Source organism: Daucus carota, chromosome 4, assembly GCF_001625215.2.
Source record: "Daucus carota subsp. sativus chromosome 4, DH1 v3.0, whole genome shotgun sequence".
NCBI classification, from domain to species: domain Eukaryota; kingdom Viridiplantae; phylum Streptophyta; class Magnoliopsida; order Apiales; family Apiaceae; genus Daucus; species Daucus carota.
In genome coordinates this window covers 45565047-45593033 of record NC_030384.2, presented here as the reverse complement: position 1 = coordinate 45593033, position 27987 = coordinate 45565047, and the positions used below count along the sequence as shown (strand labels likewise).

General features: G+C 33.5%; 5 protein-coding genes across 6 annotated transcripts; 4 read left to right on the top strand and 1 right to left on the bottom strand.

The window, feature by feature from the left end:
- Positions 1-2942, top strand: LOC108216495 (putative HVA22-like protein g). Of its 2 annotated transcripts, XM_017389264.2 has the most exons (7): positions 1-343; positions 533-583; positions 705-803; positions 1430-1486; positions 1564-1627; positions 1735-1947; positions 2553-2942. In XM_017389264.2, exons 2-7 carry the CDS (start codon positions 552-554, stop codon positions 2706-2708), a joined length of 621 nt encoding a protein of 206 aa, XP_017244753.1. In that variant the 5' UTR covers positions 1-343; positions 533-551; the 3' UTR covers positions 2709-2942. The 2 variants fall into 2 exon arrangements, with proteins under 2 accessions (XP_017244753.1, XP_017244754.1); XM_017389265.2 differs by lacking the exon at positions 1-343 and having other exon boundaries at positions 374-583.
- A 1809-nt stretch (positions 2943-4751) lies between these two features.
- Positions 4752-7295, top strand: LOC108215861 (2-Cys peroxiredoxin BAS1, chloroplastic). The gene is made up of 7 exons (XM_017388459.2): positions 4752-5129; positions 5235-5309; positions 5704-5785; positions 5923-6002; positions 6531-6656; positions 6745-6858; positions 6978-7295. The coding sequence occupies exons 1-7, from the start codon at positions 4935-4937 to the stop codon at positions 7092-7094; spliced, it is 789 nt and encodes a 262-aa protein (XP_017243948.1). The 5' UTR covers positions 4752-4934; the 3' UTR covers positions 7095-7295.
- Positions 7296-9342: 2047 nt separating this feature from the next.
- On the bottom strand, positions 9343-13478 carry LOC108217993 (cytokinin riboside 5'-monophosphate phosphoribohydrolase LOG7). Its single transcript, XM_017390913.2, has 7 exons — positions 13228-13478; positions 12268-12365; positions 11536-11566; positions 11007-11106; positions 10839-10909; positions 10220-10363; positions 9343-9721 (listed from the first exon to the last, which is right to left on the bottom strand). The coding sequence occupies exons 1-7, from the start codon at positions 13342-13344 to the stop codon at positions 9623-9625; spliced, it is 660 nt and encodes a 219-aa protein (XP_017246402.1). The 5' UTR covers positions 13345-13478; the 3' UTR covers positions 9343-9622.
- Positions 13479-15579: 2101 nt separating this feature from the next.
- On the top strand, positions 15580-16695 carry LOC108217450 (glutathione S-transferase T3-like). Its single transcript, XM_017390281.2, has one exon. It carries the CDS (start codon positions 15580-15582, stop codon positions 16693-16695), a length of 1116 nt encoding a protein of 371 aa, XP_017245770.2.
- A 7994-nt stretch (positions 16696-24689) lies between these two features.
- Positions 24690-26370, top strand: LOC108217804 (probable aspartyl protease At4g16563). The gene has a single exon (XM_017390694.2). The coding sequence runs from the start codon at positions 24822-24824 to the stop codon at positions 26217-26219; it is 1398 nt and encodes a 465-aa protein (XP_017246183.1). The 5' UTR covers positions 24690-24821; the 3' UTR covers positions 26220-26370.
- Positions 26371-27987: the final 1617 nt, after the last annotated feature.

The following is a 27987-nucleotide window of genomic DNA, read 5'->3' as shown; positions in this document are numbered from 1 at the left end:
TAAATCCATTTCATTTAATTACGTGTAAAATACAGAAGAGGCGTCCATGTCAAGAAATCTCTCTCCCTCTCTCTCCCTCACTCTCTCCCATCTCTCTCTCGTCTCTCTCTTTTACGCTTTGATCTCTATCCATAGCACACAACTAATAAACATCCAATATTCTTACGTATACATTTATGTAACATGTTTATCTTTACAGAATTAGATAGCAGAGGAGAAGAGTTGGTAATAGTTTCCAGAAATCTAATGTGCATTAATTAACAACTTTCTTCCTATCATTCTAGTGTTTTTTAATTCCTTTCCCCAAACACCTAAAATCAAGAACTCTTCTCTTGCGCCCAAGGTATTATAATATCTTTCCAGATTATTTTTTTGCTGTTTTGTTATTTGAAAGTCTGTTTTTAGTATTTTTATAATAGGCTTGTCCATTAATTGCAGTCAATGTTCACTTAATCACTTCTGTAAACGCTTGATTCCTTTCTGTAGTTTACAATCAATTCATGTTTTGTAATCAATCTTTGTGGAATTTCAGCTAGCTGCTATCAGCAAAGATGTGGGCAGATCTCATCACCAAAGCTCTAATGTAAGAATGCCAATTGATTCCACTCTTACTGTTTTGAATTGATCGATTCTCTGTTTATTTTGTTCTTATTTTGTGCTTTGTAAATTGTAATCTGCTGTTGATTCTGTTTTTGGGGTGGCAGGATGGTCCTTGGTTATGCCTATCCTGCTTTTGTGTGTTTTAAAACGGTTGAGAACCACAGAGTCAAGATCGAAGAACTACGGTTTTGGTGCCAGTATTGGTATCTTATTCTCTCTTTATCAATTTTTAGCATCTTTGATCATAGCTCTTATCTTTATTTGGCTTGTCCCCCCCGGTTGATTGAGGAACTTTTAATTAGGGCCGATAATTTTATGTTTTAGGCCTTTTGGCTCGGGGTTGTTAATGGGCTCTTATCGTTCCATTTTAAGTTTGGATGATCGAGCTGGATTCTGTGGGCAGTGTTATTGTAATCCCTGCTTGTATTAGAAATATGTTATGATACTAAAAACTAACGCATGAGCAGCGAAGCTATGAGCTATGGCTTTACCTTAGTTGACTTGTCAATGCTATAATTTTATTCGACTTCCACACTCCTAATTTTGAAAAGAATATATTATGAAAGAGAGAAGAAGTAATATCTACGTTTGACAAGGAAGTTGTAGTAAAGCATGGGTTTGTTGTAGCATAGACCATAGTGGTTGTGGAAATGAATAGGGGGTGTCACTATCATAATGAATTATAATCATGGGTGTAGTATAAGCATGTTTTACGTACTTTATATAGCTATCATAGTTTGTTATTGCTTGTTTGTTAAATCTTGCTTTTACTTTGGACCATTTCACAATTGTGTTGCATTGCTTATAAATTTAAATACTATTGTTTCAGGATAATTGTTGCACTAATGACAGTTTTTGAGAGGATTGGTGATATATTTGTTTCATGGTATGCAAACTTCTAAAAACCTTTGTCAGTTTTTAACGGCTGTCGAACTAGGTTCAAGTATTAGCTGTCTTGTTTAGGGTGCCAATGTATGCTGAGATGAAGCTAGCTCTATTCCTCTACTTGTGGTATCCAAAAACAAAGGTATCTTTAAGCAGCAACTAGTTCCTATGGATTATGCACACATCCAAAATTTTGGTTGCAATGATATTCCATTGTTTAGGTGCGATTAAATGTTTTATCTAATTCAGGGCACAGGATATATCTATGAGACATTATTGCGTCCATTTGTTATAAAGCACGAGACAGACATTGACAAGAATTTACAGGAGTTAAGAACAAGGACGTGGGATTTGGCTATATACTATTACCATAACTGTACCGAGCTGGGGCAAACAAAGTTTTTCCAAGTTATAGAGTACTTGGCTTCTCAATCAAAAAAGATCGACAAAGCTAGTTCAGAGGTATATATCGTCTCTGCGACCCTTCTTTCCTACGTGCTTACTCTGCATACTGAATGCGTCCACACTCTACAATGGTTTGCTTTCTGGTACTTATATTCCTATGATAGCACTAAATAATCACCAGAGAAACAACAATGACCATACCCTGGTACTTATATTCCTATGATAGCACTGAATAATCACCTAGAGAAACAACAAAGGCCATACCCTGTAAATGTGATATAAATCTTGAGAACCCCATTTGAGTGCATGTTATACATACTTCGGTACAAGAGTTTAAATATAACCTATACAAAACGTGACACGTTGACAAGATAATTTTGCATTAATTTGTTATCAACATTCATAGATATAGTGACACCGGAAGTCTCGAACATGATAATGTTGTGAGCTTCCTTCTATGTCTTACCGGAATACTATAAATCAATATTTACCCTGCATAGAATGTAGAGGTTACACAGAGAAACCAATAGAGCCAAAAAGATTTCGAGAGACCACTAGTTTGTTGCAAATTATTATCACTGTTTTAGACAAGTCAGAAGTTTATTTTCACTTGTTTTGTCAACTGAAACTTAAGAAGAACTTAAATTATTTTGGAATTGCAGAAGGGGATGATTAAAAGCTCTAAAGAAAATCCACCACCTCGTCCAAACACAATATTTTCATTCAATCGGATCTCAAAGAGGCCATCACAGAAGCACTTGCAGATACCATCTGATGCACCTGTGTACAATGCCAGAGTCATGGCATCAAAGCACTAATGTGGGTATTAAAGTACAAGCTTACTTCAAGAAATTAAACAGTTGATCAACATATTTAGTTTTAAACACATCAACAATACTGGTTCCTGAGAACCTCAGATTTAGGTCCAGATCACCATGTACATGAGCCAGATTTAGAAATAGATGCACTAAATATTCTCAATTAGTGATTTACAAGATTGTACTGATGATTTTTTTTTATTTTTTTTATAAAGATCTGTACATTGTATTCAATTTTCGTGATTAGTATTATTACCAAAAGCAAAAAAGAAAGAAAGAAAAGAATGGTAAGTTTTTTCTGCAGTCAAAACATGGACATGATTTTCCATAAGATGTTTGTTTACAGATTTCTTCACCATGGAGGGCATTCGCAACTTAAACATGTACTAATACATTTTCACCTCCTTCCATTCATACCAGCTAAACAGAGTGTACTATCACTTAGTCTTACATGCAACTCATGACTAATTCATGTAAGTTGATTGCATTTGCATATTTTCTCTTTATCATCTAAAGTTGTTTATAAAGTATTTTTATCATGTTACACAAGCTTACTCTCCGTTCAGCTGTTCAGAGTTGAGTAACTTTTCTTGATAGGGTACTGAAAATAGAGGGAAGAAAACGGCTGATACTATTAATTTGATTTTTTTTTCCTGCCCTGACTAATAAGCATAAACATTTTTCTGTCAGAAACAATGAATTTTTCAATTTTGAATTATATCAATTTTAACCCGCAACCATCTGTCAAAAAAAAAAAAAAAAAAAAAATTTAACCCGCAACCTTGTTCTTTTTTCCTGAGCACTACTATTAAGTAAAAAAGTTAAATAGTAAATTATAAATGTTACTCCCTCTGTCCCATCCAATTCTTATCATTTGAAATGGACTGCTCGGCACGCATTTTAAGGCTCATAAAAAATATAGGTTCATAATTTATTTTTAAAATTTTCCTTTTCTGAATAAAAGTTTAAACATTAAACTTTTATTCAGAAAAAGAAAATTTTAAAAATAAGTTATAGAACCATATTTTTCATGAGTCTTAAAATACGTGTCGAACACTCCCCTCCAAATGATAAGAATCGGAGGGGACGGAGGGAGTACAAAAGAACAGAGCTGTAGGACGCATGCATTTTAACACCATTAGCGTGCTTAATAATTTCTCTAGTACTATTTTATAAGTTGCTTGATCTTTTTTAAATATTTTTAAAATTTGACTCGATAATAAAAAAATTTAAAATTTTTCTTTATCTTAAATTAAAAAATATATGAACTTAATTTTATTCCAAAAAAATTAAAACACTGATATTAATTATTAGTTATTGAGTCAAGAGTCAAGACTTGTAAAAACACGTGAAAAAGGTTAAAACAATTTATAAAAGAAACTAAAATCTATTTTAAATGTATTTAAAAATTAGAACAAAGTTCCATATAGTCCACATATTTACTGTAGTACCGTAGACCACGTATGTTCTGCAACTATAGAATGGCATAAAAACATTGCAAAATGTGTTATTTTGCAAATCATGTTCTATAAACATCATTATTTTGTTAAAATTTTTGACAATCCTAAACATTCTGCAAGTTAAATAGTGAAAAACACATTATTCTGCAAAACATGTTAAGTTTGCAGAACATATTTACATATTACTGAACATATGTGTTCTACTTGTCGAACATAAATGATTTTCAATATTTTTCATGAAATAGTGATATTTATAGAATGTATTTCACAAAATAACAAGTTTCATACAGTTTGCAATGTTTTTATGCCATTCTATAGTTGCAGAACATACGTGGTCTACGGTACTACAGTAAATATGTGGACTACATGGAACTTAACTCTTAAATATCATATTAAAATAATTATACATGTCAGCTGGGAAATAATTCTGTGTTGAAACTCATTTTAAGTGAAACTTTTTTCTTTGAGTGAAACTTAAGTCGGTCTAATAACGTCGATTCCCTTCAAAACTTTATTTTATTCCTCCGTTTAAACGAATAACGTGCCTAGAAATATTATCTGTCTCAGTATAATTTTTGTTTCATTTTCGTCCTAAAAATATTTCTTGAGAAATTTTAAATTTAAAAAAAAAAAAAAATCGAAAGAGGAGCGGGTGAGGATATGGTGGGTGTGGATATAAGGTTTATCAATCTCTCCCGCAGATAAATCAGCTAGTGAGAGAGCACTGGGAGTGAGTGGGTAAGATTTTACTAAACTCTCGACAACCATGGCTTCGTGCATAGCAGCAGCTTCTACAATCTCTGTTCGCCCCAACCCTAAAGCAGCCCTCAACATTTCCCCCAAATCCAGACAAACCCTAGCTGCATCGGCTACTCCTTTTTTCAATTCCGCCGCTCTTCGCAAATCATTTCAATCTCTCTCCGTCTCTTCTCGCTCTCCTCGCAGCTTAGTCGTCAAGGCTGTAAGTCATAATTCTTTTATTCTATTTTTTGTGTTCGTCTGTGTAATTAATTTAATTAATTGAGGCGATTGTGTTTAATTAAGTTTTGGTTTTGTGTTTGTTTAGAGTGAGCTTCCCCTGGTTGGAAATGTGGCTCCGGATTTCGAAGCTGAAGCTGTTTTTGATCAGGAATTTATCAACGTGAGTTTTTTGCTTTTTCTTCGTGTTTCTATCCTGTAAATTAAGTGTTTGTTTGCACTTGGTGATGTTATAATTGGAGAAGACAATTATTAGCATTATATAACTCAATTGTTTTGATGTCTTGTTTGTTTGCACTTGGTGATGTTATAATCGGAGAACGACAATTATTAGCATTATATAACTTAATTGTTTTGATGTCTTTGTTTAATTGAGCAATACACTAATATTTTGATTTTGGGACTCTAATTGTGCAAGTTTACCGCGTGTTATCTGTGTTTTGTGTTATGCTTCTTGTTCTAGTTTAACTTAAAGTTATGAATACAACAAATTTACGTTTTATGAACTTTGCACAGCTAGGCAAATTCTCAGAGTTTTAGTGCATCTCTGTTTTCAGGTTAAACTGTCCGACTATATTGGAAAGAAATATGTAATTCTCTTCTTTTATCCGCTGGACTTTACCTTTGTTTGCCCAACTGGTAAGTTCACACAGTGGAACTTTAAGCTCATACTCAATTAGTTCAATTGCTTGCTTCCCACATGGGATCAAACTTCGAAGACGGGGAACTTGTTGCATTTGTAATAATCCTTGTTTACTATTTTGTTAACTCTGTAGAGATTACTGCATTCAGTGACCGTCATGCTGAGTTTGATAAGATAAACACCGAGATTTTGGGTGTTTCCATAGACAGCGTGGTATGTTTCCCTTATCCATTTTCCCCTTATGTATTTCTTGAGCTCTGCTCTTATCTGATTGCCACTTAACTTAATAATGGAACATGCTCTGAATTGTAATACACCTGTATACCTGATATACCTATCTATTTTCACTGCTTTAATTGAATTATCACCGGAAAAACATCGAGTATGTTTGGATATGGTAATGTTGCAATTTGCAAGTGATCCTACATCTGTAGCAATTAGCATGACCAATCTCCTAATGATTACAGAGTAACTAGAGAGATATCTCTAACTATAAGTAGTTTGGCCTAGACGTGGGAGTTGGGACATTTTTCCAGAAACTTTTGCAACTCAGAGAATTGAGGTCCCAAATATTTGCGTGTTCGTCTTTTTTAGCTGGTTAATAGCATGTCATTCCTCCTGCAATGCTCCTGTAGCCGTTTTGTTATTTCGCGTGACAGGTTAATATATGTAGTTAGATAGATACCTGTGATGGAGTTTTAAACAATTTAAAATAATTAAGTTTTGCTATTTCTTTCACAGTTCTCCCATCTTGCATGGGTCCAAACTGACAGGAAATCAGGAGGACTTGGTGATTTGAATTATCCATTGGTATCTGATGTAACCAAATCCATCTCTAAAGCTTTTGGTGTGCTAATCCCGGATCAGGTACATCTCTTTTACGTAAATATACTTTCGAAGTGTTACATTTCAGATAAGATTTTAGACAATCAGGACTCCTCACTCCTTATTGCAGGGAGTTGCATTGAGAGGACTTTTCATCATTGACAAGGAAGGGGTGATTCAGCACTCCACCATTAACAATCTTGCTATTGGGAGAAGTGTTGACGAGACCTTGAGAACTCTCCAGGTGAAATTTTATGCCAATCTAACAAATCACAAGTCCAAGTTCTGTAGCTTTTACCAAGACACAGCATCTTCACAATTTATAGCCTTAATCTGGAACCTATGTTTCATGTGTTCCTGCAGGCATTGCAATTTGTGCAGGAGAACCCAGATGAAGTATGCCCAGCTGGATGGAAGCCTGGTGAGAAGACCATGAAGCCAGATCCTAAACTAAGCAAGGAATTCTTTGCAGCAGTATAAAAGCAATAACAGGTTGTTTGTACCTGTGCTGCTGTTTATAGAGGTTGTAGCATGTTCGGTTCCAGTGTAACTTTATATTACAATCCTACTGTTGAGTTTATTGAAGTAAATTGTGGCGATAAAATGCAAAGCTTGGTAATTTGTTTGTACACAAGTTTCCAATTTTCTTTATAATTAATAAATGTTAAATATTGCACATTATATTTTCACTCCATCAAGACCATTTAATTGCAGAGAAATAGGGCGTAAATGCAGATGGCTATTAGTGCCAGTTTTCATAATATAAACTGTTTTTTCTTAAATCGCAATTTTAAAGAATGTACACGATGTTTGACCTTAGCCTTAAAAATAATTTTCAGAGAATAAATAATTAAAACTTAAAATTTATAAATAAAAAGTAAGAACTATGAAACTATTGTTTTTTGTAAATAAAAAAACAATAATAAGCATTATCTGACTTCAGCATTTCATGTATCGTGTGTGTCGTCGTTAATGTGATTTCGAGTTTAGTAACTATTGTGTGTATTCGTTAATTCGTTAATATTGTTTCGTTAGTCGTCTGATGTATTGTTTCGTTAGTATCGTCTGAAACTAGTAATGCTTTAACTATGGTTTCCTCTCACATTGTGGGGCCGTTTGGCTAAGTTTAAAAGAAGTGACTTCTTATTTAAAAGAAGTAAGTGGAGTAGAAGTGAGAAGCAGAAGTAAAAATTTAGCGTTTGGCTACTTAAACTTATAAGTTTCTTTTAGTGTTTGGATGATTTGACTTATAAGTTCATGGAGTGTTTGATAATAATAAAGAAATGGATGATCATAGGATGTAACGCTCACATGCACTGCATCCAATTCCAAGCTCGTAGTAGCAGCATGATTTTGTGGAATTTATTAAGCATAAATCTGAGAAGTTAAAGAAAAAAACGTGCACTTCTTACTTCTCTTTTATCACTTCTGGAACCCAATTTAAGCGGTCTGCTTTTTTTCCAAACAGAAACCCAGCTTCTCTTTTGGGCTTCCGCTCAAAAGAAGTGATTGATTCTTAACCCCAAACAGACCCTATGTCTATAACTATAAGTCTATAAGCATCAGATGGGGAGTTCCAAAATTCACTCCTCCAAGTTTTTCAAGTGCTTTACAAACAACTCCGGCAAAATTCAACTCCCAAAATTCTAAAGGGGCACATAGATGTTTACTAGTTCAGATAAAACAGGATCACGGGTACAATTTTATCGAGGTCCCTGCAAAATAATCAGGAACACCTCGTATGATTAAAAAACATTAAAAAAATCTTGTGATTTATCGAATTCCTTATTGTTTGATTCTAGCGATTCCGCTGCATTCCAGCTCCATGTAGCATTCACATACAGCCGTTTAAGTTATAACGGTAAATTAAGAGCGATTTGTTAGTTGACCGGATAATCATATAATCGTATAACAAACATTAGATACAGTATAATTTATGATCATAGTGGATCCTCAATACATCATTCTAGATATTTTGGAAATTATTTCCAGACATCTATTTTTTGTCAGATATCATATACTTTTCATCATTTGTCTATTCTATTGATGAGAAATATTTAATCTTAAAAATATTTCTATTTTCAAAAAAGGGAAGTCATTTTCTTGTAGTCTAGAACATCTTCCAAAACAACTTTCGTTCTTTCATAAATACATTTTCTGAAATCAAACAAAAGTATATCTCGTCGAATTTCTCATTTTATGATATTCGTTAATTTTGTCGAAAATCGAAGAAGTGTCTGTCCATTTAAAACACTGAAAATTATCTGACGAACAACTGAGCCGGTGGAGTGGAATAAACTACGTTGAGTGATCAGTGCTTTCTTGATAGATATTCCTCGTCTCCCGAAATTAGTTAGCTGGATAAATTTTTTTTATCATGAATTTAATGATATTTTAGTTGACCTCTCCTTGAAGATCTCCAGTAGATTGGTCATCGCATAATAAACAGTGCCCTCTGGCCTCAACATACTAGCAACTACCATGCCGTTCGCAAGGATTCCTCCTAAATTTATATGATAATGTTGCACAATTTTTTAACGTGTGTACAGCATATTCTTCCCTTTACTTTTCCATTGCTTGTAGCCTTGTGGTTCTGATCTTGTTAGCATAAGCATACATTAAATTATACACAACATGTTCATACGCAAGAGGAATTATGTAGTTATGCAGTCAACTTCGTCGCTCAAAATACTTGAGAATCTTCAACGTAGCACAATTGCACAAAGCGGCGAATAAAATGCTCGAAGAACATTTTTTAAGATACCTAACATTTTCCCGACAACAGAATACACCGCTTACTGTAATAATAAAATAATAAAAGGTAAAGGTAACTACGTTCTTTCCATAAGATGTAATTATATGAACGTCTTAGTTATATATTTTGCATAATTCCGAGTAACAAAAGGTTATATAACTTGCTGGGGATGCATTTACGGTTTCCACCGTAGATACCAACCTATATACTGAGAATAACCAAACCCAAAAATCCGCATTGTCTGAGCTGCATATTATGTTGTGGAAACTCCAGCTTCTGGTACATAGTTGCGTCTTCCGACCTCTTCCCAGATCAACTTCGATGTTACCTCATCATGTTCCGGAACATATTCCTGATTTAGCAAGATCGAGTTATGGTCGGTCAAGTAAACAATTTAGATATATTTTAAGAGACAGAATCCCGACACATTGTGTATTTTTATATATGATCAAGAATAATTAATCCTATAGAAGCCATGACTCATGATGTATGGCTAAAGCTCGATCAGAGAATAGTTAGTTAAGATACTATTCCTTTTATTGATATCTTAGATGAATTTATAAACCTATGGATGCGGAATGACATCGGGAACAAGATGGCATTTAAAATTGAAGTTCGTTTGATTAATATCACCAGCAGGATGTATGTGTGTGTGCCCCAGCTCTAGTTAATTAGTCTTATTCAAGAATATGATCTGATAATTCTCCCCCAAAGCATTACTTTTGTAAAACCCATCGCAAACTGGAAATTAAATAGTTTGTAATGATGCCATTGCCTTCATAACAATCTCAGTTTCCACAAGGCGGTATATGAATCTAATATATGCATGAGTAATTGAGTATGTATGTACCTCAAGCTCTCGAACTAAATCTTTGGCGGTCGGGGCAGACACAATAATTCTCCTTGCAGTGGGGGAAATAAACCCTTCATCAACGGCCTTATCAATGAAAGACAGCAAGGAATTATAGTATCCGTCAACATTCAACAAGCCAACCTGCACAAGTTATACATAATTGAATTATTAACTTAAATTTTAATACCGAACCTTGTGGAAGCACAATACTTCTTTTGACCAACAATTGTGCAAATAATCTATGTTAACAGAAATTCTCCCATTCAAACGGGGATCCTCCAATCATACACTAAATTATGAAGCAGCATGTTTACAATTGGTAATCAATATATGCCATATCTGTATACTATCTTTTCATGTGACCAAGCAAGTAACACATGGTATGATTCCCTGATGGAACCTTCAATCAAACCGCATCCTACTTGTAAAGTATAATTAATTGACTAAATCCTACTAAACCTTCCTATATTGCATGTAAAATCACAAACAAATGTTTGTCTTTTCTGTAATTTTAGCTAGAAGACATATTACTTTGGGTCGCATTTGGATGCAGAATATACTTATTACAGAACTGTATTTACTTCATGACATCTGAAGAAAAAAGCATCATACTTACAGGTTTACGATGAATACCAAGCTGAGCCCAGGTGATGACTTCAAGGAGTTCCTCTAGGGTGCCATATCCACCTATTCATTTGACAATGATTTAACTATATTTGCAGTGAAAGATTATACTAGTCATTAGTGAAAACTCATTTTTTATTTGGATCATTCTTATATGTACCGGGGAGTGCAATGAAGGCATCAGCTTGGCGAGCCATTTCTGCTTTCCTCTGGTGCATATCAGAGACAGCTCTTACTTCCCCAACAGTCACTCCAGTTATCTGTTGAATGATGCTGTATTAGTTTCCCAACAAGAAACAGTGTAACTTTTTCTAAACTTAATGTGCGATGCTTTGACATAAACACATGACACTGTATTACAAAGAATAATAATTGGTTCCGCCCTAGTCATAATAGTATGTGTGCGAGCATCAAAGTGACCGTATTTTCCAACAGAACAATGCTACCAACCGACGACCCATAATTCTGCATTTGTTTACTAATGTAGCACAAGAATGGAAATTCCATGCAAGACTCTCACAACAATTCCTCAATGTTCCTGCAAACTTTTCAGGCCATATAATGTAGTAAATTTTAACAAATACATTTGTTCATGCTTTAGATCTTTGACCGTAATACATAGATAGATGATTAGCTAATTTTAAAGAAAAGACAACGCAAGATTTGTCCATAGATGTTTTGAACCGTACCTCTCTTGGCATTAGGGTCCTTGGAATAACCCTGCAAATGAACACAGCATAAACATAAATTAACTTCCCCACTGCAGCTTGACAAATGATACATTGACATTTCAGGCAAGAACTCAAGGGAAGAAATGTCAAGTGAGTAGTATTTAGTAACAAATGACAAGTTACTTGGTGAAGGTAGTAGAGTGTACAAATTTAAATCTACTAGCCAGAAAGATCACATACATTCAACCAAAGCTTTAAAACTAATCTTGCAAATAGCACAACTTTATTGCTAATTAGAAAGTACTGAAGTACACATAAAGTTCTTAAAAAATTACCATCAGCTGGTTAGTGTGAACAATTGAAATTTACTGACATGTTTTTGTAGTGTCAATTCCAATCCTATTATTAACAACTAAGGACTTGTTTGGCTACAGATGGGCCTTTTTGTAATGGGAGAACATCAAACACACATCGCAGAAAGTGTTAAACTTCTAAAAAGCATCAGTTGATCCCATGAATATCTGGCTTAGAGAAACAATGATTAGCCCAATACATAGGGAAATGAGAAATTTGCATGGCTGCAGCGTGAGAGTAAAATAAGTTTCATGGAGAGACGAGAGAGCCAAACTAGAATGATTAAAACCAAAATGATGTGTCTGCACTCTACCAAATTAATACTAGTAAACTCTAATTAATTAAAAAAAACAAAGCAAATGAGGAGTACATATGGAGTATACTACATCTACATACCCTAGAACATGGCGACCGCCATCATGAACTGCCTGAGAAATAAGACCCATCAGACCCACGCTTCCACCTCCATAAACCAAATCAATCCTTCTCTCCACCTTGAACAAAATACAAAATTAAATATTATATTAGCCCCTCTGACAAATGGCAAGAAGCAAGCTATCAATCCATAAAACCCGATCATCACATTTCACATCAAACCCCATACTTTATTACAGACCATGAGTTTTCAAACAAAAATATTAATACCAGATGTTAATGGTATTTAATTAGCAATACCTACGAAGTCCTGATAAGTACTACTACTACATTTTAATTGTACAATCTAGTAAAAATAATAAAGGGTATTTAATATATTAATTTCCATTAAAACCCAACTACATCAGAAAATTATGGAGATGCAGAAAATCATCAAGAGTCATGATATAGAGGTGGCACGTTTGGTTCCCACTTGAAAATGATCAGAGAAAATCTGTTTTTTTGGTGAAAAAAACTTGAAAACTCCGAAAAAGAAATAAAAGGGAGAGATCATGCAAGAAAGCTGCTCAACTGACAACAAGGTTACAGCTAGCAACCCCGCTCTTTCATTTGTCATTCATGCCACACATAAACCCTAAACCTTCCCACTTCCATCTCTCCAAACAATCATGTCTTGTGCCTACTTTTCATGCCAGCTGTAAATTATTTGTTGAGCAACATATGAATATTTTGTGAAAGTAAATTCACGAAAATCTCTCTGAAAAACGATTTTTTAAAGATTGCACCGGAGGGAGTTAAACTTGCAGGATTCAACACCCAAATGAAAGAAACTTTGGAGATTCTTTGAGCTTTTTGAGAATAGATAGCATTTGGTTTTCCCACATACACAAAGACTTGAATGAAACTGAAATTTAGACCCATGGAAAAAAGTTGTGTGTGTGTGAGGAGATAAAAAGAGAATTAAAAGACGCGAGTGAGTACCAGTTCTTTGCCCAGCTCAACAGCAGCATCTTGGTAGGTAGCTTTGTTACCGGAGCTGCTACCACAAAACACACATATTCTATTAAACCTCGACGATGATCTCCTTACCTCTTCCATCTCTCTCTCTTCTCTCTTTCTCTCTCTCGTTAAGGATATTCTGATGAAAAAGGTCGAGAATGTTTGCAAACTGGATGTTAAGTTGAGTTTAGTTTATATAGAATCCGGAAACAAAACAAGAGAGCTGAAACAAATAAACTATTGCAAGAGCCACGGGAAATAAACTATTGCAAGAGCCACGGGAATATAGATTGTGAACAAAAGGATTGGGATACGAAAGTACTTTGATTTAATATTTTGTTTGGATAATAACCCATATTAAAATATTTTTTCAGTACATAATTATAATAATTAAAAGTTTTGAAACTTTCTTCTCAATTAAATTTAAAAAAGTTATTACTGAATGATAAAATAAAAATCCTAATTATATGATTAGAATATCTTAAAATATGTATCAAAATTAAAAGATAAGCAGTAAAATTTAAATTTTATAACTTAATATACTAATGTTATGCAACATAATTTAAGAAAATCAGTTGTTGAGTATGCTGGTGGTGAATTCAATTTTTTAAACGGACAAAGTGCATAAAACAATTTTAGATAAATACGCTTGAAGTAGTTAATATATAATAATATTAATTTTGAAATATTTCAATTTATTTTATATTTCTTGGATATATAAAACATAATTAAATTATCTAATATGAAAATAAATTTTGGATTTGAATGATATTAAAAAGTTGAAATCATTTTAATATTTTAGAACTTTTAAGTAAGTTATATGATTTATTTGAGTTTTTACCCCAACAATATTAATATTATTTTAATATTAAGATGAACTCTTTTTTGATAATTCTTATTTAACGAATTAGTTGGCTAATATTATAACTCAGTTTAGAAACATATTATATACACATTTTGGTAAGAACTCTGATGAATAGGTGATGAAAGTTATTTAATTTTCAAAATTGTATTCAATGAAAATAATATCTATCATTCAATTTTAGTTAAATTTATTATTTGTCATCAATTATAAATGTTTTAAAGTTTCATGCAGATAAATTTTCCAATGATATATAATATGTTGTTGTTGTAAAATATACTAAACTTAGGTATTGCATAATAAATAAAACCTAAATTTATTAACTAAATCAGCTTTCTCCGATTGTAAAATTAGTAACTTAAAATATTCTGTTTCATGGGTAGTATTATACTATATATTTTTAATATTACTGATGATCAAAATTGTAAGACATCATAATAATAAATGGTACACAACAACACAAGTATCAAACCCTTTTTATATTCAATTGTAAAAGATAAAATTTCTTTTTCATAGGCTTAACTAAACTTTTGTTTTCTCGTTCAAGCAATCAAACTCCTTGCACCTAAAGAAGTAGGAGTATACTCCCTCCGTCCTACCAGATTCTTTACAGTTTCCTTTTTGGGATGTCCCATCCAATTCTTTACATTCCAAAACTTACCAAATATAGTCAATGGGTCCCACCACTTCCCAACTTTTCCTCCCTTTTCACACTACTTTTACTCCCTTTTCACACTCCTTTTACTCCACTATCTCTTTTTTATTCATTAAAAATTGATGGGTCCCACCACTTCACCCACTTTTCTTCCTCTTTTCCACTACTTTATACATATTTCTTAACCTCCGTGCCCAAACCAAACGTAAAGAATTGGCTGGGACGGAGGGAGTAAAAGTTTTTAAAAATTTAAGGCAGACGTTTTGTCAAGGTTACAGTTTCGAACAGTCGCATCATTACCTCCTGAATTTTCACCGAGTACATAGACAATGAGTTATGACCCTGGTAACAACATACAAGGCTGAATACATGAGTACCAACTCTTTTGTACAAGAAAGAAAATATTTAATAACAGTATTTCGTTTGTATTTATTCGGGGGTTATCGCATGACAGTCCATTAGAGCACCTCCAGTGGAGGACTACTTCTTGCATCGGTCCTCGTGAAACGATCCGGGCCAGGTGTTTCTTTTGTTTTCAGCATTGCGTGAGTGAAGGAAAAAGCGGCCAGTCCCACCATGGTGGCCTGAGCCACTTTGGCAGACTTTAAATATTTTATCAATTTTCTTGCCTCGTGAAGTGTGTTATTAATCAGACATATGTGCTGCAGTTCTTCTTCTGTTTATTTTTCCTGTATAACGTTAATATTAACGTTATATAACGTATATAATTTTTCCAACGGCTTTACTTCTATAAATATAAAATTTTCCTGCCACATTACTCATGTTCTTTGCTTTTTAAAAATTCTTCTACCGAAATATGAATTCAAATAATCCCCCACCTCCAAATTCTAAAAATCCAAACCCTCAATTTCCAAATCCATATCCAAATTCTTATTTTCCAAATCCGCAGAATTTTAATATTAATTCTCAAGCTCCGAATTCTCAATACCAATTTTCACAATCTCAGAATTCTCAATTTCCATTTCCATATCCTCAAAATTCTCCATACCAGTTTCCGTTTCCTCCATTTTCAAATCCACATTTTGAAACCCAACAACCACCTACTCAAAATTCTCCACATTCACAAGTGCCAGCTTTTAGTAACGCAAATATTTTTGATCTTAATGATGATTTTGAGGAAAGTGAAGATGTACGAGAAATTACTGGGCAGTGGAAGTGGGTTGAAGATAAACTCTTAATAAGTGCGTGGTTGAATGTGTCAATTGATCCACTAGTCGGTACTGATCAAAAAACCGAGGCATTTTGGGATCGAATTCATCACTATTGTGAAGAAGATAATCCCGGTATCATCAAGAGAGGAGTTGTGGCTATGAAAAAAAGGTGGCAACGTATAAACGAAGGTGCTCAAAAATTTGGAGCTTGTTATGAAGAGGCGCAAAAGACAATCGGTAGCGGTTCAAACTTGGACGACATAAATGAGAGAGCTCATATACTTCATTCAGCTAAATACAAAAAGAAGTCTAACTTTGACAGACACTGGTTTGAGCTTCGTAGACAGCCCAAGTGGAGAACTCCTTCAACTAGTGAAAGTTCAAAAAGAACTAAACTAAGCAATTCCGGAAATTATTCATCATCGGGAAACAACGAGACACCAACAAATGAAAATGTTGTTGAATCTCCGGTTCGTCCTAAAGGTACAAAAGCGGCTAAAAGGAAGGGAAAAAGGAAGGCAAGAACTGTAGAAGCATGTGATGAGTATGAAGAATTACGAGCTCATGCATGTAGAAAGTTGAACTTGATGGAAGCATTAAATGATACTCATCAACTAGAAATTGAGACTCGACAGAAAGAGATAGAAGCAAAGCAAACTGAGATGCATTTACAAGTCATTTTGGCAGATACTACCAAAATGAACGATGCTCAGCGAAAGGCTCACGCAAAATTACTTGAGAAAATTATGGCAAGAAATTAGTAGTTATCTTTATTTTCAATAATGTAGTTTTTGGAAGCTACATTATTAATAATATGATACATTTTAATTAAGAGCCATGTTTTTTATTTTAATAATATGTTAAATATTTATTCATTTGGATTTGATTAATATAATATTATTACATCTAAGTTATTAAATTCTAAAATAATATATCAAATATATAATATAATAAGAATAAAATAAGAATAAAATGGTGCCTGTAAAACTTGGCAAGTGGGCTTGCATTGGAGGGTTGGGGCCATTTTTTTTGCCGAGCCATTTCAAGCTGATGTGGCAGATAAAGCTGCAGTTGGGATTTTGAACCGGTCCACAGCACTGTGGGTGCTCTTAGATAAAAAATAACGCTCGGGCACGTCTTGTCTTGCTACGGAGAAAAAACATAAAAAGATTAATTAAAGCTGTACAGCTTTGTAAGTTGTTGGTTATGCCTCGCGGATGATTGGTTGCGGTTCCTAGGTTATAAAAATAATATTCAATAGTTTTTTATTCATTTTATATAAATATTTCTAAAAGCTAAATAAAAATATTCTGTAAATTTATCTTTTTCTGAAGATAAAATATTTTTCAGACGAGGAAAATTCTTTAACCAGTTGAAACAAGGATACTATTGAATATTCTTTGGAGAAATATTTTTAAAAAGAAATGGATCCTAAAACTCAAACTTAAGCGTCTACAGGTTTTGTGATCAAGCTCCAATATTTGGTAATGGTTGGAGTGTATTAGGGGCAGTTGAGCTTAAAATAAGCGATTGTTGTTTAAAATAAAAAAGTGGAGTAAAATTTAGAAACAAATTAAGATTTATAAGTGTTTAAAGTATCTGGGAAAAAAGTAGAAATCCAAAACAAAAACTAGTATTTCTAATTTTTTATAAGTTTTTTTTTGACTTTTTATCCAAACAATACATAAGTGCTTCTAACCAGGGGCGTAGCCAGAACATTCATAAACTGGGGTCAAAATATTATCCTCCCTTCATCCCGCCAGATTATTTACGTACATTGTTTGCATGCATTTTGAGTCTTTTGTAAAGTATAACGTATTTTTAATTATTTTTTCTGATTAAAAATTAAAACGTCAAACTTTTTTATAGGAATTTTTTTTAAAAAAATGTATTATGTAAGTATATTTTATAAAAGGCTCAAAATGTATGCAAAAAAATAATGTAAAGAACTCGATGAGACTGTGGAGTAACATATAAGCGACAACAACCAACAAGAGTAAATGAGTAAAGTAACGGAGATGGATGAGTAAAGTAACGGAGATGGAGGCTTGGAGCGACTGTGAGTACAAAATAGAAAGAGAGAGTTATATTTTAATAACGGTTTTTCTATGGTGTGCCCATGGGCACACACTAAGCACCAAAATTTATGAATTTGGATGATTTCTATTGGCTAACCTTCTTTAATAATGGTGGACCCCCCTGCAGTTGAAACAACCACACCAATCAAAACCCTCCAATTTTATAAATGTTAGTGCTTAGCATGTGCCCATGGGCACACACTAGACAAACCCTTTTAATAAAATGGGTTAGTGACTTGGTGCTTTAGAGGGGACTAGGATGAATATTATAAAGTACCAGGTGAAAGATAGACTAGATTTGCAACTGGGTTTTACTACTTAGCTGCTTTTTTTTTGTTCACAGTAAGAACCGGGGTCAAACCAATTTTTAATATGGGTTCAAAATTTATTATAATAATAATTATATAGATAAAATTGAAAATTTTATGGGTTCAATTGACCCCTCAAGGGTGGCTGTGGCTACGCCCCTGCTTCTAACTAAGGTGAGTTTTTAAGCCGTACACAAACATCTACTATATAAACCATTATCCCGAATTTGAAATCAGAAGAGAAGAGTATTGTATATATAAAATTATTTATCACAAATTTCAAAACGTAATACATAATATCCGTAAGAGCATTATAATATTATTTTTTCCGGCTTCTCTTGACATGCATGGTTTGTTTGACTACATTTAAATATATATATATATATATATATATATATTAAGAAAAGTGCATAGTAATTGATAAAAAGCTTATATTTATATTTTGTTAATAGATGATGTAATTATATGTTTGTATAATTTTGGTTAGAATTTTTGATAAATTTAATAAAATAGAATATTATGAGAAAATAAGATTTAAAAAAAATCAAAATTGGAAAAATAAATTTTTTTTTTCAATTTCTTTGAACTGTTAAAAGTGATTGTAATTATGTATGTATAAGCCTGGTTCATACTAGTAGTAGTCTACAGCAAACACATATTATTTTGCCTCTTCTCCTTGAAAATATAATAAAAAATGTTATTTTCACAGCAAATTTTTTATTTTCAGAGCTGAAAAATTATGAAAAGATGATTTATTTTTTACATTGTCTTTTTTTTTTCTTTTACCGTGTATGTGTATGTACGAGTTAGTTTTGTCTTTTTATGTTTTATTTCTTTTGAAAATTATAAATCGTAAAGATAATGTATTTAGAAAAAGAAAATAAAATATATGAAAGAAAATCTAATATCCTCAACTTAAATTTTTTATAAATAAGTATTGATTTTTTAAATAAATATGTACATCTAATTTATAAACATCTAAAAACAAAACTTTTAAGCTTAGGACAAACACCGGTTAACAGAATACTTCATAAATTGAGGTGAAATGTGAAGGAGGCACTACTCCTTCGACATAGAAAAGGAGGAGGTAAGGTTGGCTCTGCTGCTACAGTAGCTATCATTTGATTTCATTGGAAAATGTGAGACAAATACTACTACTACACCTTTCATTTTCCCTAGTGTTCGAGGTGTTTGATCAGTTTCAATGGTCTAGTAATAATACTACTCCTGGCAGTTGTAATCATTACATCTATTGCTTGTTTTATGCATTATACTGCTCGTAGTTCTTTTCTTTTTTACTCTGATTGATTGATTAGCTTCTTTCTAGCCTCATCCTATCAATCCTTCTCGAGAATTACTTTCAATTCTTTTCTTATTTTCCCCCCCTTGTCATGGAAGTTTCAGTTTGTTGTTTAATTATCCTGTACGGATTACAAAACTGATTTATCACCGAGCAAGGACTCTTTTGGTTTATGGGATATCGGATCAGCAGTTTTGTCTCCTCCAAACTCATAAATATTTGATTGTAGAAATAAAATTTCAAATTTATACTTCAAAATTCTGATATGTTGATTTTAAATTTATATAAAATTATTTCTTGTGACAAATATGACTTATAATTTTACAAGTGAATATATATTCTAAAATAATGTATCTCAAATACCGGAAATCATGAAATCATTAGACTTTCTTTTTCTCTCCGCAGCGCCGCTGTCCAGCTCACTCTTAAACTCTACAGTCTAATCTGATAGAAAATTCTAAACTCTTTTATTTGTTTTATTTCATTCAACTATCTTCTTTTTCTTTTTCGGGAAAGGATTTCATCATTTTGATTAAGTTCGGTTTATCTACATCGACTTTATCTTTTTCTTTCGATTCAAGCGAAGTTTACTGTATTCGAGGTTAGAGACCGTTTGGTTGAGTTTATGTGACCGTTTGGGTGAACTTAAAATAAGTGTTTTTATGTTTAAAGTAAAAAGTGAAATAAAAATTAGATTCAAGTAAAGACTCATGAGTGATTAAAGTGTTTGGAAAAATTGTAGAATCGTCCATGAAATAAAAGTTAGGATTCTCAACTTTTTATAAGTACTTCTTGACTTTGTACACAAACAGTACGAATAAGTGATTGTAACTTGTAAATTTTGAAACAGGTGCCAAACACTACCCATGACTTATACTTAACGTGACTTAATGTAATAAGCTGAAAGGTTAAAATGTATGTTTCGATAATTTTGACTTATTAAAAGCTTATGAGTTATTAAAAATATAATAATAAAATAAAAATGATCTATGAGTAACTTATATATAAGAGTAATTTTTATATAAAAAAATTTAAAAATTAATTCACTTAAAAAAATACTTTAAACTGACCTTTGGCTTTAAGTTGGTTTATGACTTATTTCCTAACTTTATACTGGCTCCTGACTTATTACACAAACATATATTTTTTAGTTTAATGCCGAAAATGACTTAAAGCTATGTCTTTAAACCCACACAAACAGGCTCTTAATCGCCTTGTGTTTTCGACTATCCCATCCAAATTTTTTTATATTCATTTGTTTTCAGTTTGCATGTATTTCGATTTCCGACTTGTATTTTCGGGTTGTTTTCTCTTCTCTTTAGTGAAAGGTTTGTTTTCGTTTCTCGAGTGTAAGTGGGGATCTTGATTCGGTGATCCAAAAGTTTATATGAAATCGCAGTACTTGTCAATAGCTCCATCGAGACATAATGACGACGGTATCATTAATTTAACGACAATGCATGAAGTGAATATTTATATTTGTGTATATGTTATCTTCAAATTATTGTTATTGCCTCTTTATTATAAGAACAGACGATTATAATTTACTGTTTGTTCGACTCGATCATTGAATTTTTTTATTAGATCGGTATTTTACTTTTCTTTAGAAAAAAAGAAAGAAAAGTACGGCCAGACCAACACAAAATTCATAATGTGCGAGTTTTAACAAAGAATTTAAATTTGATTGGCTTCAGGGTGTGAGACTGAGAGGCAAAATTGGTGATCGCTATCGGTCTAGTGTGAATTCAAAGAAAGAATAGTGGAAAGAGCACGAGGCTACAAATGTATGTAGACAACTGTAGAGGCCTTTCAGTTATGTATCTTTGACGGCGAAAAGCGAAAACTGTCGGAGAAATTCTTGCGCACACGTGCGACGATCGCCGGCAGTTCACCGACGTATCTGACCAAGAGGGCCCAGCTTATCATCGTTTTCGACCTTTTTTCTCCGTATAATTGCTACTCCCTCCGTCCCCTCAATTGTTTACATTGGAGAGGGACACGGAGACCGAGACAATGTATGGAAAATGAGTAAAGTTAGATGAAAAGTGGGTAAAGTGGTGGGACCTATCAATATTTAATAATAGATTTGAGATAGTGGAGGAAAGTAGTGGGTGTAATACTAGTTTTTATTGTTAAATATGAGATAGTGGGGGAAGATGGTGGGTGTAATGATGATAAAAACTTACTATTTATAGTAACGTAAAGAAATGAGAGGGACATCCCAAAATAGTAACTGTAAAGAATTGAGAGGGACAGAGGGAGTATACATTGGGGGACGGGGACGCGGCACGGACTTTAATGCTCCTGTAAAGTGTAGTTGTGTAATTTATTTTTAAAATTTTTTTTTTCTGAATTAAAGTTTGGATGTTATATTTTTATTCAGAAAAAGAAAATCTCAAAAATAAGTTACGGAACTATATTTTATAAGAGCATTGAAATGCGTGTCGAGCAGTTGAAAAGAAACGTATACAATTAAATGGGACAGAGAGGGAGTACAGTTTAACCACCCGCACGAGCGGGACAAACTGTCCACACAAAGACACCTCCACATTTGTTGTCCCGATTTAAACACATGATTTGGCTTATACGGAGTGGCATGTGTAGATAATAATGTGTGCATATGTACATGTCCGAAGCGTTTTGCCGACACTGTTTTTAGTTTCATATTAATTTTTTTATGATAAGAAAATTAAAAATGATTGAGTATTATTTTGATGCTTCGTGTAAATTAAGTTTTATTCTTCATGTAAATTAAGATAAATACTTGCTTTGTTCATAAGAAATAACGAAAGCATATTAAGTATATGATATGATGCAATTCAACATACGGGTAAAAAGCTGAAAGTAAAATTATTGCCGAATAGAAAGTTAACGTAAACAATGGCAGAGTATTAAAATGCTCCGGCCCAAGAGCAGTTGTTTATAATAATAGTGCCAAGGAAGGGAGAAATAAATCTTAGTAATTTCAAAACTAGCCCAAATCTTCCCCGAAGAGTAGCCCAAATCTTACTTTAACAAAAGAGGACAAGTTCAGATAGACATTGGGCTTTGGATACTGTCATGTGATATTTAAAAATGTATTAAAGCTATACAGGTTTAAGATTGGGCCAAAATTTGATGATTCCTTCAGCAAGGTTCTGAACTCCATAAATTGGACCTGTTAGGGAAAGACTTTATAAAGTCGAATCTTTTTAGAGTCCGGGGGTTAGTCAAAACTCAAAATTTTAGTTCGGTGTAAATATTGAAATAAGTGGCGTAGAAATCCAAAAGCTGCTGGCGATTTTTTATTTTTTGATATTTACATAATATAAAAATCAACATTTTTAGTGAGTTTTAATAATGAAATAATGAAATGTGTCACAGTTTTCGTCAAATCTGGAAAGCACCTTTCTTCAGAAATAGAGGGAGACCTGCATTTTCTAAAAATAATTTTTGACAAAAAAATTGATGTCTAGAGAAGCTGTTTTAGATTATCAAATTGTTTGTAATCAGTTTTTCGGCAAGAAACTCTTGTCGTTGTTCACAAAAAAGAAATAAAACATGACCTTAGAATAATAATGAGGTAACTGTTAATTATTACGGTCTCTGCAAATTTGCGGATGGTTTGGATTATTTTATTTTTTGGAAATAAAATTTTAGTTTCTGAAAAAAATGAATTTGTCTTGAGAAAAACATTGACATTTATTTCTAAAACAAGGTATGTAAATATTTGTCACACAGAGAAGTATATATATATAAACAAGACTACAAGTATCACGTTAATAGCATAGGCCGTGGCGGTGACACATGAGGACATTTGGGAACTCGTGCCCTGCAACTTTTAGAATAACAGTTATATTTTTATGGATCCCACATGTATTATTAACAGGTGCCCCCAGCTCAAACTGGTTGTGGCGGAAGCGAAAGTGGCGAAGTATGTGTATATATCATCTTCAACAAATCACGTGATTTTATCTCCAAGATGAATGGATTAATCAGTGATTGTTTCTGTATTTTGTTTGTTCGACGCGACTGTTTATGTAGATGCCGTATGGCTTTTCATTATTGAATTAACTCATTTATCAAAAAACAGATGCCCCCAGCTGAATTATGTGATCAGGGTTATGATGTCTATTTATATATTTGGTCATGGCTTCGCCAATGAGGTGCTAGCATAGGGTGTTAGACACGAGTGCATTCGGTGTAGAACAATTCTATATAAATTTAGTAGGGAATATATATACACATATAAATATACGTTTCAAGCTTATTATTTATTGAATATATAATTATTAAATTGAAAAATAATTTTTTTATTTTTCATTCAAAAAAAATATTAAATTCATCATAATATACAAACTCGTTTTATAGTAAAATCATATTTATCTAATATAGTTTTATACTAAAATCAAACTTAAATTTTTTTTTTTCAATATGCCCTCGTTTTCTTTAGGGTAGAAAAGAAATAACTGCATACAAGAATATATCCAAAATTATGTAAAATACTCCCTTGTGAATTGTGATCTATCTATCGAAAATAGTGTCTTTTAAAGAAAAATTGTGTTACTCCTGTGGCTGTCTACTTCTCCTTGAAATCCTTGTGGTGGTGATTGATTGAGAAAAGTGTAATAAGATAAAACATCAATGTCGAAAATACGAATACAATCTCTAATTACACAGAACAATACGAAGCCGCTACCCTTCTCAAGAACAACAATTTTCGCGATGTTCGTCTCTCACTCGAGCATAGTTTGTTTGACTTTCGATAGTTAAGAGATGTTGCGACTTGAAGCTACAATGACGCAGCGAGGAGTATAACATAGCCACCTGTCCGGTGTTCACCATTCATCCAGTTAAAACGGAATTCAACTATATATTTGTATATATATCCAGTTTAAAACAAATAAACTCGTGTGAAATTAGAATTTACGAATAGTATTCGCACAAAATTCTAAAAACATAAGCGTAAAATTAGTCATTAGGGAAGTATTTTTTGTATATAGTACCAAAAATTGGGCTAAAAAAATTGTCCCCGTGATTTTCTCCTTTAAACCAAGTAGTAGTAAGTAGCCATTATTATCACACGAGCCTTTCTTTTTTACTTTTACCACCGAAAAAATCAATAAACGACCACAAGCCCTCGGTGCCTCCGACACCTCCATTCCCTCACTTAAACTACAACTCACAACTCCACTTAACCAAGTACTTGAAATAACCCATTCATGGCTTCTTTTCCTCGTATTCTCTCTCTCCTCTCCCTCCTCTCTCTCCTCCCATTCTCGTACCCTAGCAATAACACCACAATTACACTATCTCTCAAGCCACTCTTAATCCCTGCTGCACCATTGTACAGAAACACATCTCTACTCAACCACCTCACGGCTTCATCTCTAGCCAGAGCTAAGCAGCTCAAAACCCCTCAGCTTACTAAAACGCCGCTCTTTCCCCGCAGCTACGGCGGCTACTCCGTCTCACTCAGCTTCGGCACACCACCGCAAGTCCTGGACTTCGTCATGGACACTGGAAGCAGTCTTGTTTGGTTCCCTTGTACACATCTTTATCTATGTTCTCAATGTGATTTCCCGAATATAGATGCCGGAAACATAACTACTTTCTTACCTAAATCATCATCTTCCGCGAAAATTGTCGGCTGTAAGGATCCCAAATGCGGCCTCCTCTTCGGCCCTGATGTCCAGACACGATGCCAAGGTTGCGACGGAACGTCCGTGAATTGTCCGCAAAATTGTCCTGATTATGTAGTTGAGTATGGCTCAGGGACCACCGCAGGGTTATTATTATCGGATACTTTAGTTTTTTCGAATAATAGCGTTAATGATTTCGTTGTGGGATGCTCAATTTTCTCCGACAGTCAGCCTTGCGGTATTGCTGGCTTCGGACGAGGCCCGGCCTCGTTGCCTGCTCAAATGGGGCTAAAGAAATTCTCGTATTGTCTCGTTTCTCACCGCTTCGACGACAAGCCCGAGACAAGCGAGCTTGTTTTGTTTCGGGGATACGCGGGAGACGGGTTCAGGGGCGGGGTTCGATACACCCCGTTTTTTAACCCGTCCAACCCGAACCCCGCGTATCAAGATTATTATTACGTAAGTCTCAGGAAAATTACGGTTGGCGGGGTTCACGTTAAAGTCCCGTTTAAATATTTGTTACCGGCCGCAAATGGTAGCGGCGGGACTATAGTGGATTCGGGCACAACATTTACGTATTTAGATCAGGAAGTGTTCGAATTGGTGGCCCAGGAATTCGAGAAGCAAATGGGGAATTATAGTAGAGCTAAGGATATCGAAACTCGCGCCGGTTTACGACCATGTTATAATTTAACCGGGAATAAGCCGATGGTGGTGCCGGATTTATTTTTCCATTTCAAGGGCGGAGTGAAGGTGGAGTTTCCGCTAGCTGATTATTTTTCGATAATAGGTGATCAATCCGACGTGGTGTGTATGACCATGGTAAGTAGTTCTGTTAATGTTAATGATATCGGTGGTGCGGGTGGTGCTACGGAAGGGCCTTCTATTATCATCGGAAATTATCAGCAACAAAATTTTTATGTCGAATATGATTTGGAGAACAAGAGAATCGGGTTTAGAAAACAGATTTGCAAGTGAAATTTTATCTTCTGATTTTTGCTTGATTAGTGATGTTACGGCTTACGATCTTACTCTAGTCCCTACATATATATAATTTCTACTTACGAAATTGTGAAAATATAATTCAATTCACATTTTTTATATCATTGTTTATATCTAATATATTAAATCCAGTGGCTCAGTTTCTTTAATGTTAAATAAATTTCTTGGATTAAGACTAACGATTTCACTTGTAGCTACTCCCACCAATTACAATTTACAAGGGGGTAAAGTCAAATTTAAGACGATTTATTTTCTAGTTTGTTGACACGACGGCGATTAGGTGTAAAGTTTAAACGAAGAAGCGGGTAATGACAAAAATGTGAAAAAGGTTAAGATTTGAGCTGTCAAATTGGCGGCACATGGGGTTAAGTCGTTAATATTGTCGTTTGTTAAATAAACAAGGTGTAATTTTGAAATTAATAGTACCAAAATGATACTCAATAAGTGTCGTTTTGATTTTTTTCACGTGATTTGAGGTGCAAAAAGAACATAATTTTGTATATTATTTTTCAATTTTTTTTTTTGAATAAAAGTTAAACATCTATACGTTTATTCATGAAAAAAAGTTGAAAAATAATGTGTACAAGTATGTTTTTTTAATACGTTAAATTACGTGTAAAAAGTCAAAACGACACTTATTTTGGAACGACGGCAGTAATATGATACGAAGATAGGTGTATAAAAAGAAAGCGCGCGCACTTGCGAAATATATGCAATTTACCTAACCGGAACGATTTTTATCTTTTAAGCGCGCCATGCATATGGTCCTACTCTTACACTGTTACACTCAACTCTCTCTTTTCTCTCTTTCTGCGAGCACCACAAAATAAACAAGATTCACGTTTCAACAGTGCATGTTATATATGGTGGCACCATGCATATGATATATGTAAACTTATTTGAATAATGAGCCCAGATTCCATTTTCTACAAAAAGTTCTTCATACTTTATAAGTATATAGGACTTCATCCGTCCCGCCTATTTAATATTATAAATTTAACTTTTATTCGTTCATAAGTCCACTATTATTATGAAAAATGTATTAAGTTGCAATAATATTGATATAATTAATAAATTTAATTCACCATGTTTATTAAATATAGAAAATAATTTTAAGACAAGCAAAATAAGAGGATAAGTAAAAAGAGCGAGGAAGTTATGTATAATATATATTCATATATTCACAAGCATCCAGCCCTACACATGATGTTACAATACACTTCACGGGAACCCAACTGCTACATGTTTCTTTTAAAGAATGATTGAGTTGCGAGCAATGTGGCAAAGACACACTCCCAATTTTACAATTTAGTATCTACTCGTAATGTTTTTCAGATTTTTATTACTATCATTAAAAGGTCTGCATAATCATATGGTGCTGTCCACTGTTTTCACATCATTTGCCATCCGGAAACTATACACGTTGCAAAGAAATTGGTGAGCCTTTTTATGTGGTTCAACTCACAATTCGAAGTTACGAATTACTACTGGCTAGCAGTCGACACGCGTGTCTGCGCTGGTCCAAGTACCTACATTATATACTAACCCTGCTTGTCCTAGATTAAATCTAAGCACTTAGATTCAAATTTTAAATATAATATATAAAATTATGTTTAAATAATTGAGGATATATTTAACGTTTTCTTTATTATATTGTCTAATTATAAAAAAAAAAAATGTAAGATGACAGCAGCCGTTGACGTTTTCCTAGAATTTTACGATATAAAAAATTAAGACAATCTCT